Here is a 17,688-nt window from a genome sequence, read left to right as displayed (position 1 = left end):
TAGTATGATAGGTGTTGTTTTACAGGGTCAGTCATGGTAGTATGATAGGTGTTGTTTTACAGGGTCAGTCATGGTAGTATGATAGGTGTTGTTTTACAGGGTCAGTCATTGTAGTATGATAGGTGATGTTTTACAGGGTCAGTCATGGTAGTATGATAGGTGTTGTTTTACAGGGTCAGTCATGGTAGTATGATAGGTGTTGTTTTACAGGGTCAGTCATGGTAGTATGATAGGTGCAGTGGAATGTGTTGTTTTACAGGGTCAGTCATGGTAGTATGATAGGTGCAGTGGAATGTGTTGTTTTACAGGGTCAGTCATGGTAGTATGATAGGTGTTGTTTTACAGGGTCAGTCATGGTAGTATGATAGGTGTTGTTTTATGAGGGTCAGTCATGGTAGTATGATAGGTGCAGTGGAATGTGTTGTTTTACAGGGTCAGTCATGGTAGTATGATAGGTGTTGTTTTACAGGGTCAGTCATAGGTAGTATGATAGGTGTTGTTTTACAGGGTCAGTCATGGTAGTATGATAGGTGTTGTTTTACAGGGTCAGTCATGGTAGTATGATAGGTGTTGTTTTACAGGGTCAGTCATGGTAGTATGATAGGTGTTGTTTTACAGGGTCAGTCATGGTAGTATGATAGGTGATGTTTTACAGGGTCAGTCATGGTAGTATGATAGGTGTTGTTTTACAGGGTCAGTCATGGTAGTATGATAGGTGTTGTTTTACAGGGTCAGTCATGGTAGTATGATAGGTGCAGTGGAATGTGTTGTTTTACAGGGTCAGTCATGGTAGTATGATAGGTGTTGTTTTACAGGGTCAGTCATGGTAGTATGATATGTGTTGTTTTACAGGGTCAGTCATGGTAGTATGATAGGTGTTGTTTTACAGGGTCAGTCATGGTAGTATGATAGGTGTTGTTTTACAGGGTCAGTCATGGTAGTATGATAGGTGCAGTGGAATGTGTTGTTTTACAGGGTCAGTCATGGTAGTATGATAGGTGTTGTTTTACAGGGTGTCATGGTAGTATGATGTTTGTTTTACAGGGTCAGTCATGGTAGTATGATAGGTGTTGTTTTACAGGGTCAGTCATGGTAGTATGATAGGTGTTGTTTTACAGGGTTGTTTTGTTTTACAGGGTCAGTCATGGTAGTATGATAGGTGCAGTGGAATGTGTTTTTTTACAGGGTCAGTCATGGTAGTATGATAGGTGTTGTTTTACAGGGTCAGTCATGGTAGTATGATAGGTGTTGTTTTACAGGGTCAGTCATGGTAGTATGATAGGTGTTGATTTTACAGGGTCAGTCATGGTAGTATGATAGGTGTTGTTTTACAGGGTCAGTCATGGTAGTATGATAGGTGTTGTTTTACAGGGTCAGTCATGGTAGTATGATAGGTGTTGTTTTACAGGGTCAGTCATGGTAGTATGATAGGTGTTGTTTTACAGGGTCAGTCATGGTAGTATGATAGGTGTTGTTTTACAGGGTCAGTCATGGTAGTATGATAGGTGTTGTTTTACAGGGTCAGTCATGGTAGTATGATAGGTGTTGTTTTACAGGGTCAGTCATGGTAGTATGATAGGTGTTGTTTTACAGGGTCAGTCATGGTAGTATGATAGGTGCAGTGGAATGTGTTGTTTTACAGGGTCAGTCATGGTAGTATGATAGGTGTTGTTTTACAGGGTCAGTCATGGTAGTATGATAGGTGTTGTTTTACAGGGTCAGTCATGGTAGTATGATAGGTGTTGTTTTACAGGGTCAGTCATGGTAGTATGATAGGTGTTGTTTTACAGGGTCAGTCATGGTAGTATGATAGGTGTGTTGTTTTTTACAGGGTCAGTCATGGTAGTATGATAGGTGTTGTTTTACAGGGTCAGTCATGGTAGTATGATAGGTGTTGTTTTACAGGGTCAGTCATGGTATGATAGGTGTTGTTTTACAGGGTCAGTCATGGTAGTATGATAGGTGTTGTTTTACAGGGTCAGTCATGGTAGTATGATAGGTGTTGTTTTACAGGGTCAGTCATGGTAGTATGATAGGTGTTGTTTTACAGGGTCAGTCATGGTAGTATGATAGGTGTTGTTTTACAGGGTCAGTCATGGTAGTATGATAGGTGTTGTTTTACAGGGTCAGTCATGGTAGTATGATAGGTGTTGTTTTACAGGGTCAGTCATGGTAGTATGATAGGTGTTGTTTTACAGGGTCAGTCATGGTAGTATGATAGGTGTTGTTTTACAGGGTCAGTCATGGTAGTATGATAGGTGTTGTTTTACAGGGTCAGTCATGGTAGTATGATAGGTGTGTGTTTTTTACAGGGTCAGTCATGGTAGTATGATAGGTGTTGTTTTACAGGGTCAGTCATGGTAGTATGATAGGTGCAGTGGAATGTGTTGTTTTACAGGGTCAGTCATGGTAGTATGATAGGTGTTGTTTTACAGGGTCAGTCATGGTAGTATGATAGGTGTTGTTTTACAGGGTCAGTCATGGTAGTATGATAGGTGTTGTTTTACAGGGTCAGTCATGGTAGTATGATAGGTGTTGTTTTACAGGGTCAGTCATGTAGTATGATAGGTGAGTGGAATGTGTTGTTTTACAGGGTCAGTCATGGTAGTATGATAGGTGTTGTTTTACAGGGTCAGTCATGGTAGTATGATAGGTGCAGTGGAATGTGTTGTTTTACAGGGTCAGTCATGGTAGTATGATAGGTGTTGTTTTACAGGGTCAGTCATGGTAGTATGATAGGTGTTGTTTTTTACAGGGTCAGTCATGGTAGTATGATAGGTGTTGTTTTACAGGGTCAGTCATGGTAGTATGATAGTATGATAGGTGCAGTGGAATGTGTTGTTTTACAGGGTCAGTCATAGTAGTATGATAGGTGTTGTTTTACAGGGTCAGTCATGGTAGTATGATAGGTGTTGTTTTACAGGGTCAGTCATGGTAGTATGATAGGTGTTGTTTTACAGGGTCAGTCATGGTAGTATGATAGGTGTTGTTTTACAGGGTCAGTCATGGTAGTATGATAGGTGTTGTTTTACAGGGTCAGTCATGGTAGTATGATAGGTGTTGTTTTACAGGGTCAGTCATGGTAGTATGATAGGTGCAGTGGAATGTGTTGTTTTACAGGGTCAGTCATGGTAGTATGATAGGTGCAGTGGAATGTGTTTTACAGGGTCAGTCATGGTAGTCATGGTAGTATGATAGGTGTTGTTTTACAGGGTCAGTCATGGTAGTATGATAGGTGTTGTTTTACAGGGTCAGTCATGGTAGTATGATAGGTGTTGTTTTACAGGGTCAGTCATGGTAGTATGATAGGTGTTGTTTTACAGGGTCAGTCATGGTAGTATGATAGGTGCAGTGGAATGTGTTTTTTACAGGGTCAGTCATGGTAGTATGATAGGTGTTGTTTTACAGGGTCAGTCATGGTAGTATGATAGGTGTTGTTTTACAGGGTCAGTCATGGTAGTATGATAGGTGTTGTTTTACAGGGTCAGTCATGGTAGTATGATAGGTGTTGTTTTACAGGGTCAGTCATTGTAGTATGATAGGTGCAGTGGAATGTGTTGTTTTACAGGGTCAGTCATGGTAGTATGATAGGTGTTGTTTTACAGGGTCAGTCATGGTAGTATGATAGGTGTTGTTTTACAGGGTCAGTCATGGTAGTATGATAGGTGTAGTGGAATGTGTTGTTTTACAGGGTCAGTCATGGTAGTATGATAGGTGTTGTTTTACAGGGTCAGTCATGGTAGTATGATAGGTGTTGTTTTACAGGGTCAGTCATGGTAGTATGATAGGTGTTGTTTTACAGGGTCAGTCATGGTAGTATGATAGGTGTTGTTTTACAGGGTCAGTCATGGTAGTATGATAGGTGTTGTTTTACAGGGTCAGTCATAGTAGTATGATAGGTGTTGTTTTACAGGGTCAGTCATAGTAGTATGATAGGTGTTGTAGTACAGGGTCAGTCATGGTAGTATGATAGGTGTTGTTTTACAGGGTCAGTCATAGTAGTATGATAGGTGTTGTTTTACAGGGTCAGTCATAGTAGTATGATAGGTGTTGTTTTACAGGGTCAGTCATGGTAGTATGATAGGTGTTGTTTTACAGGGTCAGTCATGGTAGTATGATAGGTGTTGTTTTACAGGGTCAGTCATGGTAGTATGATAGGTGTTGTTTTACAGGGTCAGTCATGGTAGTATGATAGGTGTTGTTTTACAGGGTCAGTCATGGTAGTATGATAGGTGTTGTTTTACAGGGTCAGTCATGGTAGTATGATAGGTGTTGTGTTGTTTTACAGGGTCAGTCATGGTAGTATGATAGGTGTGGAATGTGTTGTTTTACAGGGTCAGTCATGGTAGTATGATGTTGTTTTACAGGGTCAGTCATGGTAGTATGATAGGTGTTGTTTTACAGGGTCAGTCATGGTAGTATGATAGGTGTTGTTTTACAGGGGTCAGTCATGGTAGTATGATAGGTGTTGTTTTACAGGGTCAGTCATGGTAGTATGATAGGTGTTGTTTTACAGGGTCAGTCATTGTAGTATGATAGGTGCAGTGGAATGTGTTGTTTTACAGGGTCAGTCATGGTAGTATGATAGGTGTTGTTTTACAGGGTCAGTCATGGTAGTATGATAGGTGTTGTTTTACAGGGTCAGTCATGGTAGTATGATAGGTGTTGTTTTACAGGGTCAGTCATGGTAGTATGATAGGTGTTGTTTTACAGGGTCAGTCATTGTAGTATGATAGGTGCAGTGGAATGTGTTGTTTTACAGGGTCAGTCATGGTAGTATGATAGGTGTTGTTTTACAGGGTCAGTCATGGTAGTATGATAGGTGTTGTTTTACAGGGTCAGTCATGGTAGTATGATAGGTGTAGTGGAATGTGTTGTTTTACAGGGTCAGTCATGGTAGTATGATAGGTGTTGTTTTACAGGGTCAGTCATGGTAGTATGATAGGTGTTGTTTTACAGGGTCAGTCATAGTAGTATGATAGGTGTTGTTTTACAGGGTCCGTCATGGTAGTATGATAGGTGTTGTTTTACAGGGTCAGTCATGGTAGTATGATAGGTGTTGTTTTACAGGGTCAGTCATAGTAGTATGATAGGTGTTGTTTTACAGGGTCAGTCATAGTAGTAGGGTCAGTCATGGTAGATAGGTGTTGTAGTACAGGGTCAGTCATGGTAGTATGATAGGTGTTGTTTTACAGGGTCAGTCATAGTAGTATGATACGTGTTGTTTTACAGGGTCAGTCATGGTAGTATGATAGGTGTTGTTTTACAGGGTCAGTCATGGTAGTATGATAGGTGTTGTTTTACAGGGTCAGTCATGGTAGTATGATAGGTGTTGTTTTACAGGGTCAGTCATGGTAGTATGATAGGTGTTGTTTTACAGGGTCAGTCATAGTAGTATGATAGGTGTTGTTTTACAGGGTCAGTCATGGTAGTGTGATAGGTGTTGTTTTACAGGGTCAGTCATGGTAGTATGATAGGTGTTGTTTTACAGGGTCAGTCATGGTAGTATGATAGGTGTTGTTTTACAGGGTCAGTCATGGTAGTATGATAGGTGTTGTTTTACAGGGTCAGTCATAGTAGTATGATAGGTGTTGTTTTACAGGGTCAGTCATGGTAGTATGATAGGTGTTGTTTTACAGGGTCAGTCATGGTAGTATGATAGGTGTTGTTTTACAGGGTCAGTCATAGTAGTATGATATGTTGTTTTATCAGTCATGGTAGTGTGTTGTTTTACAGGGTCAGTGAGTATGATAGGTGTTGTTTTACAGGGTCAGTCATGGTAGTATGATAGGTGTTGTAGTTTTTTACAGGGTCAGTCATGGTAGTATGATAGGTGTTGTTTTACAGGGTCAGTCATGGTAGTATGATAGGTGTTGTTTTACAGGGTCAGTCATAGTAGTATGATAGGTGTTGTTTTACAGGGTCCGTCATGGTAGTATGATAGGTGTTGTTTTACAGGGTCAGTCATGGTAGTATGATAGGTGTTGTTTTACAGGGTCAGTCATAGTAGTATGATAGGTGTTGTTTTACAGGGTCAGTCATAGTAGTATGATAGGTGTTGTTTTACAGGGTCAGTCATGGTAGTATGATAGGTGTTGTTTTACAGGGTCAGTCATAGTAGTATGATACGTGTTGTTTTACAGGGTCAGTCATAGTAGTATGATAGGTGTTGTTTTACAGGGTCAGTCATGGTAGTATGATAGGTGTTGTTTTACAGGGTCAGTCATGGTAGTATGATAGGTGTTGTTTTACAGGGTCAGTCATGGTAGTATGATAGGTGTTGTTTTACAGGGTCAGTCATGGTAGTATGATAGGTGTTGTTTTACAGGGTCAGTCATGGTAGTATGATAGGTGTTGTTTTACAGGGTCAGTCATGGTAGTATGATAGGTGCAGTGGAATGTGTTGTTTTACAGGGTCAGTCATGGTAGTATGATAGGTGCAGTGGAATGTGTTGTTTTACAGGGTCAGTCATGGTAGTATGATAGGTGTTGTTTTACAGGGTCAGTCATGGTAGTATGATAGGTGTTGTTTTACAGGGTCAGTCATGGTAGTATGATAGGTGTTGTTTTACAGGGTCAGTCATGGTAGTATGATAGGTGTTGTTTTACAGGGTCAGTCATTGTAGTATGATAGGTGCAGTGGAATGTGTTGTTTTCACAGGTATGTCAGTCATGGTAGTATGATAGGTGTTGTTTTACAGGGTCAGTCATGGTAGTATGATAGGTGTTGTTTTACAGGGTCAGTCATGGTAGTATGATAGGTGTTGTTTTACAGGGTCAGTCATGGTAGTATGATAGGTGTTGTTTTACAGGGTCAGTCATTGTAGTATGATAGGTGCAGTGGAATGTGTTTTACAGGGTCAGTCATGGTAGTATGATAGGTGTTGTTTTACAGGGTCAGTCATGGTAGTATGATAGGTGTTGTTTTACAGGGTCAGTCATGGTAGTATGATAGGTGTAGTGGAATGTGTTGTTTTACAGGGTCAGTCATGGTAGTATGATAGGTGTTGTTTTACAGGGTCAGTCATGGTAGTATGATAGGTGTTGTTTTACAGGGTCAGTCATAGTAGTATGATAGGTGTTGTTTTACAGGGTCCGTCATGGTAGTATGATAGGTGTTGTTTTACAGGGTCAGTCATGGTAGTATGATAGGTGTTGTTTTACAGGGTCAGTCATAGTAGTATGATAGGTGTTGTTTTACAGGGTCAGTCATAGTAGTATGATAGGTGTTGTAGTACAGGGTCAGTCATGGTAGTATGATAGGTGTTGTTTTACAGGGTCAGTCATAGTAGTATGATACGTGTTGTTTTACAGGGTCAGTCATGGTAGTATGATAGGTGTTGTTTTACAGGGTCAGTCATGGTAGTATGATAGGTGTTGTTTTACAGGGTCAGTCATGGTAGTATGATAGGTGTTGTTTTACAGGGTCAGTCATGGTAGTATGATAGGTGTTGTTTTACAGGGTCAGTCATAGTAGTATGATAGGTGTTGTTTTACAGGGTCAGTCATGTATGTAGTGGGTCAGTCATGGTATAGGTGTTGTTTTACAGGGTCAGTCATGGTAGTATGATAGGTGTTGTTTTACAGGGTCAGTCATGGTAGTATGATAGGTGTTGTTTTACAGGGTCAGTCATGGTAGTATGATAGGTGTTGTGGAAGTTGTTGTTTTACAGGGTCAGTCATGGTAGTATGATAGGTGTTGTTTTACAGGGTCAGTCATGGTAGTATGATAGGTGTTGTTTTACAGGGTCAGTCATGGTAGTATGATAGGTGTTGTTTTACAGGGTCAGTCATAGTAGTATGATAGGTGTTGTTTTACAGGGTCAGTCATAGTAGTATGATAGGTGTTGTTTACAGGGTCAGTCATGGGTAGTATGATAGGTGTTGTTTTACAGGGTCAGTCATAGTAGTATGATACGTGTTGTTTTACAGGGTCAGTCATGGTAGTATGATAGGTGTTGTTTTACAGGGTCAGTCATGGTAGTATGATAGGTGTTGTTTTACAGGGTCAGTCATGGTAGTATGATACGTGTTGTTTTACAGGGTCAGTCATGGTAGTATGATAGGTGTTGTTTTACAGGGTCAGTCATAGTAGTATGATAGGTGTTGTTTTACAGGGTCAGTCATGGTAGTGTGATAGGTGTTGTTTTACAGGGTCAGTCATGGTAGTATGATAGGTGTTGTTTTACAGGGTCAGTCATGGTAGTATGATAGGTGCAGTGGAATGTGTTGTTTTACAGGGTCAGTCATGGTAGTATGATAGGTGTTGTTTTACAGGGTCAGTCATGGTAGTATGATAGGTGCAGTGGAATGTGTTGTTTTACAGGGTCAGTCATGGTAGTATGATAGGTGTTGTTTTACAGGGTCAGTCATAGTAGTATGATAGGTGTTGTTTTACAGGGTCAGTCATAGTAGTGTGATAGGTGTTGTTTTACAGGGTCAGTCATGGTAGTATGATAGGTGTTGTTTTACAGGGTCAGTCATAGTAGTATGATAGGTGTTGTTTTACAGGGTCAGTCATGGTAGTATGATAGGTGTTGTTTTACAGGGTCAGTCATGGTAGTATGATAGGTGTTGTTTTACAGGGTCAGTCATGGTAGTATGATAGGTGTTGTTTTTTTACAGGGTCAGTCATGGTAGTATGATAGGTGTTGTTTTACAGGGTCAGTCATGGTAGTATGATAGGTGTTGTTTTACAGGGTCAGTCATGGTAGTATGATAGGTGTTGTTTTACAGGGTCAGTCATGGTAGTATGATAGGTGTTGTTTTACAGGGTCAGTCATGGTAGTATGATAGGTGTTGTTTTACAGGGTCAGTCATGGTAGTATGATAGGTGTTGTTTTACAGGGTCAGTCATGGTAGTATGATAGGTGCAGTGGAATGTGTTGTTTTACAGGGTCAGTCATGGTAGTATGATAGGTGTTGTTTTTTTACAGGGTCAGTCATGGTAGTATGATAGGTGTTGTTTTACAGGGTCAGTCATGGTAGTATGATAGGTGTTGTTTTTTTACAGGGTCAGTCATGGTAGTATGATAGGTGCAGTGGAATGTGTTGTTTTACAGGGTCAGTCATGGTAGTATGATAGGTGTTGTTTTACAGGGTCAGTCATGGTAGTATGATAGGTGTTGTTTTACAGGGTCAGTCATGGTAGTATGATAGGTGTTGTTTTACAGGGTCAGTCATGGTAGTATGATAGGTGCAGTGGAATGTGTTGTTTTACAGGGTCAGTCATGGTAGTATGATAGGTGTTGTTTTACAGGGTCAGTCATGGTAGTATGATAGGTGCAGTGGAATGTGTTGTTTTACAGGGTCAGTCATGGTAGTATGATAGGTGCAGTGGAATGTGTTGTTTTACAGGGTCAGTCATGGTAGTATGATAGGTGTTGTTTTACAGGGTCAGTCATAGTAGTATGATAGGTGTTGTTTTACAGGGTCAGTCATGGTAGTATGATAGGTGTTGTTTTACAGGGTCAGTCATGGTAGTATGATAGGTGTTGTTTTACAGGGTCAGTCATGGTAGTATGATAGGTGTTGTTTTACAGGGTCAGTCATGTCATGTAGTATGATAGGTGCAGTGGAATGTGTTGTTTTACAGGGTCAGTCATGGTAGTATGATAGGTGCAGTGGAATGTGTTGTTTTACAGGGTCAGTCATGGTAGTATGATAGGTGCAGTGGAATGTGTTGTTTTACAGGGTCAGTCATGGTAGTATGATAGGTGTTGTTTTACAGGGTCAGTCATGGTAGTATGATAGGTGTTGTTTTACAGGGTCAGTCATGGTAGTATGATAGGTGTTGTTTTACAGGGTCAGTCATGGTAGTATGATAGGTGTTGTTTTACAGGGTCAGTCATGGTAGTATGATAGGTGTTTTTTACAGGGTCAGTCATGGTAGTATGATAGGTGTTGTTTTACAGGGTCAGTCATGGTAGTATGATAGGTGTTGTTTTACAGGGTCAGTCATGGTAGTATGATAGGTGTTGTTTTTTTACAGGGTCAGTCATGGTAGTATGATAGGTGTTGTTTTACAGGGTCAGTCATGAATGATGTTGTTTTGTTTTACAGGGTCAGTCATGGTAGTATGATAGGTGTTGTTTTACAGGGTCAGTCATGGTAGTATGATAGGTGTTGTTTTACAGGGTCAGTCATGGTAGTATGATAGGTGTTGTTTTACAGGGTCAGTCATGGTAGTATGATAGGTGCAGTGGAATGTGTTGTTTTACAGGGTCAGTCATGGTAGTATGATAGGTGTTGTTTTACAGGGTCAGTCATGGTAGTATGATAGGTGTTGTTTTACAGGGTCAGTCATGGTAGTATGATAGGTGTTGTTTTACAGGGTCAGTCATGGTAGTATGATAGGTGCAGTGGAATGTGTTGTTTTACAGGGTCAGTCATGGTAGTATGATAGGTGTTGTTTTACAGGGTCAGTCATGGTAGTATGATAGGTGCAGTGGAATGTGTTGTTTTACAGGGTCAGTCATGGTAGTATGATAGGTGCAGTGGAATGTGTTGTTTTACAGGGTCAGTCATGGTAGTATGATAGGTGTTGTTTTACAGGGTCAGTCATAGTAGTATGATAGGTGTTGTTTTACAGGGTCAGTCATGGTAGTATGATAGGTGTTGTTTTACAGGGTCAGTCATGGTAGTATGATAGGTGTTGTTTTACAGGGTCAGTCATGGTAGTATGATAGGTGTTGTTTTACAGGGTCAGTCATGGTAGTATGATAGGTGCAGTGGAATGTGTTGTTTTACAGGGTCAGTCATGGTAGTATGATAGGTGCAGTGGAATGTGTTGTTTTACAGGGTCAGTCATGGTAGTATGATAGGTGCAGTGGAATGTGTTGTTTTACAGGGTCAGTCATGGTAGTATGATAGGTGCAGTGGAATGTGTTGTTTTACAGGGTCAGTCGTAGTAGTTCAGCACCAGTGGAGCAAATTAGGTTTAAGTGACTTGCTCAATGGCATATCGACAGATTTTTCACCTTGTCGGCTCTGATGTTCGAACCAACACCCTTTGGGTTACCACCCCAAAGCTCTAACCGCTAGGCTACCTGCCTCCCTAATTAGTGGGTTACCACCCCAAAGCGCTAACCACTAGGCTACCTGCCTCCCTAACGAGTGGGTTACCACCCCAAAGCGTTATCCTCTAGGCTACCTGCCTCCCTAACTAGTGGGTTACCACCCCAAAGCGCTAACCGCTAGGCTACCTGCCTCCCTAACTTTTGGGTTACCACCCCAAAGCTCTAACCGCTAGGCTACCTGCCCAACTTCATTTTGGTTGGAGGAGATATGGGCAGAAACATACAAAAAATATAAACAAAATTTTGAATTGATAAAACAAAACCAATATTGACAATTCCTATTGATTGGATACGTGATAAAACATTATTGCAGGAATATAACACACTATCTAATTATTCTAAATTTCATTGATAATACAAAATAATTGACATGCAACAACCAGAACCATATACAGAATAAATACTTCAAACCAGAACACCATGGCAAATCAACATTTATGGACAATTAAAATAAACACGTCAAAACCAGAACACCATGTCAAATCAACATTTATGCACAATTGAAATAAACACATGTCTAAATCAGACTAAAATGCTCACTTCTTAATTCTCTCCCCGAAGCATGCGATTTCCTCCAACAGGTTTTGGACAGTGATGACAGTCTCTTGAACCATGTGAATTTTTTCCATCAAACCTCTCTTCTCGGATTCCTACAACATTAAAGGACCAGTCAGTTCTACATGTCTTTAGATTCATTAAAGGACCAGTCAGTTCTACATGTCTTTACATACATTAAAGGACCAGTCAGTTCTACATGTCTTTAGATACATTAAAGGACCAGTCAGTTCTACATGTCTTTAGATTCATTAAAGGACCAGTCAGTTCTACATGTCTTTAGATTCATTAAAGGACCAGTCAGTTCTACATGTCTTTAGATTCATTAAAGGACCAGTCAGTTCTACATGTCTTTACATACATTAAAGGACCAGTCAGTTCTACATGTCTTTAGATACATTAAAGGACCAGTCAGTTCTACATGTCTTTAGATACAGTAAAGGACCAGTCAGTTCTACGTCTTCAGATTCGTCCAACATTAAAGGACCAGTCAGTTCTTCGTCTTTAGATACATTAAAGGACCAGTCAGTTCTACATGTCTTTACATACATTAAAGGACCAGTCAGTTCTACATGTCTTTAGATACATTAAAGGACCAGTCAGTTCTGCATGTCTTTAGATACATTAAAGGACCAGTCAGGTCTACATGTCTTTAGATACATTAAAGGACCAGTCAGTTCTACATGTCTTTAGATTCATTAAAGGACCAGTCAGTTCTACATGTCTTTAGATGCATTAAAGGACCAGTCAGTTCTACATGTCTTTAGATACATTAAAGGACCAGTCAGTTCTACATGTCTTTAGATTCATTAAAGGACCAGTCAGTTGTACATGTCTTTAGATTCATTAAAGGACCAGTCAGTTCTACATGTCTTTAGATACATTAAAGGACCAGTCAGTTCTTCGTCTTTACATACATTAAAGGACCAGTCAGTTCTACATGTCTTTAGATACATTAAAGGACCAGTCAGTTCTGCATGTCTTTAGATACATTAAAGGACCAGTCAGTTCTACATGTCTTTAGATACATTAAAGGACCAGTCAGTTCTACATGTCTTTAGATTCATTAAAGGACCAGTCAGTTCTACATGTCTTTAGATACATTAAAGGACCAGTCAGTTCTTCGTCTTTACATACATTAAAGGACCAGTCAGTTCTACATGTCTTTAGATACATTAAAGGACCAGTCAGTTCTGCATGTCTTTAGATACATTAAAGGACCAGTCAGTTCTACATGTCTTTAGATTCATTAAAGGACCAGTCAGTTCTACATGTCTTTAGATACAGTAAAGGACCAGTCAGTTCTACGTCTTCAGATTCCTCCAACATTAAAGGACCAGTCAGTTCTTCGTCTTTAGATACATTAAAGGACCAGTCAGTTCTACATGTCTTTAGATACATTAAAGGACCAGTCAGTTCTACATGTCTGACAGACAGATCATCTACAGTCAGACAGAACGTCTACAGTCAGACAGACAGAACCTCCACAGTCAGACAGAACCTCCACAGTCAGACAGAACCTCTACAGACAGACAGAACCTCCACAGTCAGACAGACAGATCCTCTACAGTCAGACAGACAGATCCTCTACAGTCAGACAGAACCTCCACAGTCAGACAGAACCTCCACAGTCAGACAGAACCTCCACAGTCAGACAGACAGAACCTCCACAGTCAGACAGACAGAACCTCTACAGTCACAGACAGATCCTCTACAGTCAGACAGACAGAACCTCCACAGTCAGACAGAGAGAACCTCCACAGTCAGACAGACAGAACCTCCACAGTCAGACAGACAGAACCTCTACAGTCACAGACAGATCCTCTACAGTCACAGACAGATCCTCTAGTCAGACATAACCTCTACATTCAGACAGACATAACGTCTACAGTCAGACAGACAGAACGTCTACAGTCAGACAGACAGAACGTCTACAGTCAGACAGACAGAACGTCTACAGTCAGACAGACAGAACGTCTACAGTCAGACAGACAGAACGTCTACAGTCAGACAGACAGAACGTCTACAGTCAGACAGACAGAACGTCTACAGTCAGACAGACAGAACGTCCACAGTCAGACAGACAGAACATCCACAGTCAGACAGACAGATCCTCTACAGTCAGACAGACAGATCCTCTACAGTCAGACAGACAGAACCTAAACAGTCAGACAGAACCTCCACAGTCAGACAGAACCTCCACAGTCAGACAGACAGATCCTCTACAGTCAGACATACAGATCCTCTACAGTCAGACAGACATATCTTCTACAGTCAGACAGAACCTCTACAGACAGACATATCCTCTACAGTCAGACAGATCCTCTACAGTCAGACAGACAGATCCTCTACAGTCAGACAGATCCTCTACAGTCAGACAGATCCTCTACAGTCAGACAGATCCTCTACAGTCAGACAGATCCTCTACAGTCAGACAGACAGATCCTCTACAGTCAGACAGATCCTCTACAGTCAGACAGATCCTCTACAGTCAGACAGATCCTCTACAGTCAGACAGATCCTCTACAGTCAGACAGACAGATCCTCTACAGTCAGACAGAACCTCTACAGTCAGACAGACAGATCCTCTACAGTCAGACAGATCCTCTACAGTCAGACAGATCCTCTACAGTCAGACAGATCCTCTACAGTCAGACAGACAGATCCTCTACAGTCAGACAGATCCTCTACAGTCAGACAGATCCTCTACAGTCAGACAGAACCTCTACAGTCAGACAGACAGATCCTCTACAGTCAGACAGATCCTCTACAGTCAGACAGATCCTCTACAGTCAGACAGATCCTCTACAGTCAGACAGACAGATCCTCTACAGTCAGACAGAACCTCTACAGTCAGACAGACAGATCCTCTACAGTCAGACAGAACCTCTACAGACAGACAGATCCTCTACAGTCAGACAGAACCTCTACAGACAGACAGAACCTCTACAGACAGACAGACAGAACCTCTACAGTCAGACAGAACGTCCAAAGTCAGACAGACAGAACATCCACAGTCAGACAGACAGATCCTCTACAGTCAGACAGACAGATCCTCTACAGTCAGACAGACGAGCTTCTACAGTCAGACAGACAGAGCTTCTACAGTCAGACAGATCCTCTATATAGAAACCCAGCATTACCAGTCATTACCAACTAAAATTACTATGTAGAAACCAGGTATTGAGTCATTACTATGTAGAAACCCAGCATTATCAGTCATTACCAACAAAATATACTATGTAGAAACCAGGTATTGAGTCATTACTATGTAGAAACCCAGCATTATCAGTCATTACTATATAGAAACTCAGCATTATTCAGTCATTACTATGTAGAACCCCAGCATTATTAGCCATTACTATGTAGAAACCTAGCATTATCAGTCATTACTATGTAGAAACTCAACATTATCCGTCATTACTATGTAGAACTCCAGCATTATTGGTCATTAACATGCAGAACCCCAACATTATCAGTCAGTAATATGTAGAAACTTAGCATTATCAGTCATTACTGTGTAGAAACTCAGCATTATCGGTCATTACTATGTAGAAACTCAGTATTATCAGTCATTACTATGTAGAAACTCAGTATTATCAGTCATTACTATGTAGAAACTCAGTATTAGCAGTCATTACTATGTAGAAACTTAGCATTATCAGTCATTACTGTGTAGAAACTCAGCATTATCGGTCATTACTATGTAGAAACTCAGCATTATCAGTCATTACTATGTAGAAACTCAGCATTATCAGTCATTACTATGTAGAAACTCAGCATTATCGGTCATTACTATGTAGAAACTCAGTATTATCAGTCATTGCGATGTAGAACCACAGCATTATCAGTCATTGCGATGTAGAAACCAGGTATTATGAGTCATTATGAAACATAATGGGAAACTATGCTACCTTTTCATCTTCATCATCTTCATCGCCCAAGTCCATATTATCCTAGAAAGAAAAGATTAGTAAAGTGAAGGATAGGAAATGTCCAGACTTGTGGTTCACTACATTAATCCAGGCATTATTATGAGCTGTCCTCCCCTCAGCAGCCTCCACTGGTTGGTGTACAGTAGTAGGTCCATGTAGTGTGTCGGGATGCGAACAGATGACCTCACATGACTGATCCTCTGCACTGACTAACACATGATCATGCTGAGGGCTTTGGTAGTAGTTCTAGAATCTAGGAGATAGTGGTAGTAGTTCTAGAATCTAGGAGATAGTGGTAGTAGTTCTAGAATCTAGGAGATAGTGGTAGTAGTTCTAGAATCTAGGAGATAGTGGTAGTAGTTCTAGAATCTAGGAGATAGTGGTAGTTGTAGAATCTAGGGGATAGTGGTAGTAGTTGTAGAATCTAGGAGATAGTGGTAATAGTTGTAGAATCTAGGAGATAGTGGTAATAGTTGTAGAATCTAGGAGATAGTGGTAATAGTTGTAGAATCTAGGAGATCGTGGTAATAGTTGTCGAATCTAGGGGATAGTGGTAATAGTTGTAGAATCTAGGGGATAGTGGTAATAGTTGTGGAATCTAGGGGATAGTGGTAATAGTTGTGGAATCTAGGGGATAGTGGTAATAGTTGTGGAATCTAGGAGATAGTGGTAATAGTTGTAGAATCTAGGGGATAGTGGTAGTAGTTGTAGAATCTAGGGGATAGTGGTAATAGTTGTAGAATCTAGGAGATAGTGGTAATAGTTGTAGAATCTAGGGGATAGTGGTAATAGTTGTGGAATCTAGGGGATAGTGGTAATAGTTGTAGAATCTAGGGGATAGTGGTAATAGTTGTAGAATCTAGGGGATAGTGGTAATAGTTGTGGAATCTAGGGGATAGTGGTAATAGTTGTGGAATCTAGGGGATAGTGGTAATAGTTGTAGAATCTAGGGGATAGTGGTAATAGTTGTGGAATCTAGGGGATAGTGGTAATAGTTGTAGAATCTAGGGGATAGTGGTAATAGTTGTGGAATCTAGGGGATAGTGGTAATAGTTGTAGAATCTAGGGGATAGTGGTAATAGTTGTGGAATCTAGGGGATAGTGGTAATAGTTGTAGAATCTAGGAGATAGTGGTAATAGTTGTCGAATCTAGGGGATAGTGGTAATAGTTGTAGAATCTAGGGGATAGTGGTAATAGTTGTAGAATCTAGGGGATAGTGGTAATAGTTGTAGAATCTAGGGGATAGTGGTAATAGTTGTAGAATCTAGGAGATAGTGGTAATAGTTCTAGAATCTAGGGGATAGTGGTAATAGTTGTAGAATCTAGGGGATAGTGGTAGTAGTTCTAGAATCTAGGAGATAGTGGTAATAGTTTTAGAATCTAGGAGATAGTGGAAGTAGTTGTAGAATCTAGGATATAGTGGTAATAGTTGTAGGGGAATAGGATTAAACATGGCTGATTGGAGCGAGGCGCTGTACTGACCAGGTCCTGGTTGGCCCGTCCAGATGCAATCTGAAGATAGTTCCATGTGATGAGCAGAACCAGACAGAGAGGCAACATGTAGAACTCCCAATGCCACACCGCCAGCAGGAATATCTATAGGAAGAGAGAACGGGAGAGGAGGAGAGGAAAGGAGGAGAAGAGAAGTAGCATAGGACAGAGGGGAGCGGAGTAGGGGAGGAGAAGGAGTAGAGAAGGAGATGAGGGGAGAGGAGTAGGGGATGAGAGGGGAGGAGGAGAAGAGAAGTAGCATAGGACAGAGGGGAGCGGAGTAGGGGAGGAGAAGGAGTAGAGAAGGAGATGAGAGGAGAGGAGTAGGGGATGAGAGGGGAGGAGGAGAAGAGAAGTAGCATAGGACAGAGGGGAGTGAAGTAGGGAAGGAGATGAGGAGTACAGGGGAGGAGTAGTGGAGAGGAGGATGGGAGAAGAGGGGAGGAGTAGGGTGAGAAGAGAGGGGAGATGAGAGGATGAGTACAGGGGAGGAGTAGGGGAGAGGAGAGGCAGATGGGAGAAGGGAGATGGGAGAAGGGAGGATAAACTGATAAAGGGTCACTTCATTAACTGAACATTAAATACATGACATACACTGTATTTACCATACACTCCATCTCTTCTTCTC

The 17,688-nt window shown here is 41.0% G+C and overlaps 1 protein-coding gene across 4 annotated transcripts in view; it reads right to left on the bottom strand.

Annotated features, from left to right (window-relative positions):
- Positions 1–17,688, bottom strand: part of LOC135554330 (multiple C2 and transmembrane domain-containing protein 2-like) — a 112,600-nt gene that overhangs the window by 8,593 nt on the left and 86,319 nt on the right. For 3 of the 4 annotated variants that reach the window (XM_064986581.1, XM_064986600.1, XM_064986591.1), the window contains 3 exons: positions 17,052–17,165; positions 15,548–15,589; positions 11,619–11,728 (listed from right to left, as the gene is read on the bottom strand). In XM_064986581.1, the coding sequence (XP_064842653.1) occupies positions 11,619–11,728; positions 15,548–15,589; positions 17,052–17,165 (266 nt within the window). The remainder of the gene's footprint in view (positions 1–11,618; positions 11,729–15,547; positions 15,590–17,051; positions 17,166–17,688) is intronic. The other variant, XM_064986608.1, reaches the window with a different exon arrangement.

The sequence above is a fragment of the Oncorhynchus masou genome, chromosome 2 (genome assembly GCF_036934945.1).
Source record: "Oncorhynchus masou masou isolate Uvic2021 chromosome 2, UVic_Omas_1.1, whole genome shotgun sequence".
Lineage (NCBI taxonomy): Eukaryota > Metazoa > Chordata > Actinopteri > Salmoniformes > Salmonidae > Oncorhynchus > Oncorhynchus masou.
Note: the sequence above shows the minus strand (reverse complement) of the source record. Positions and strands in the feature narration are given on the sequence as shown.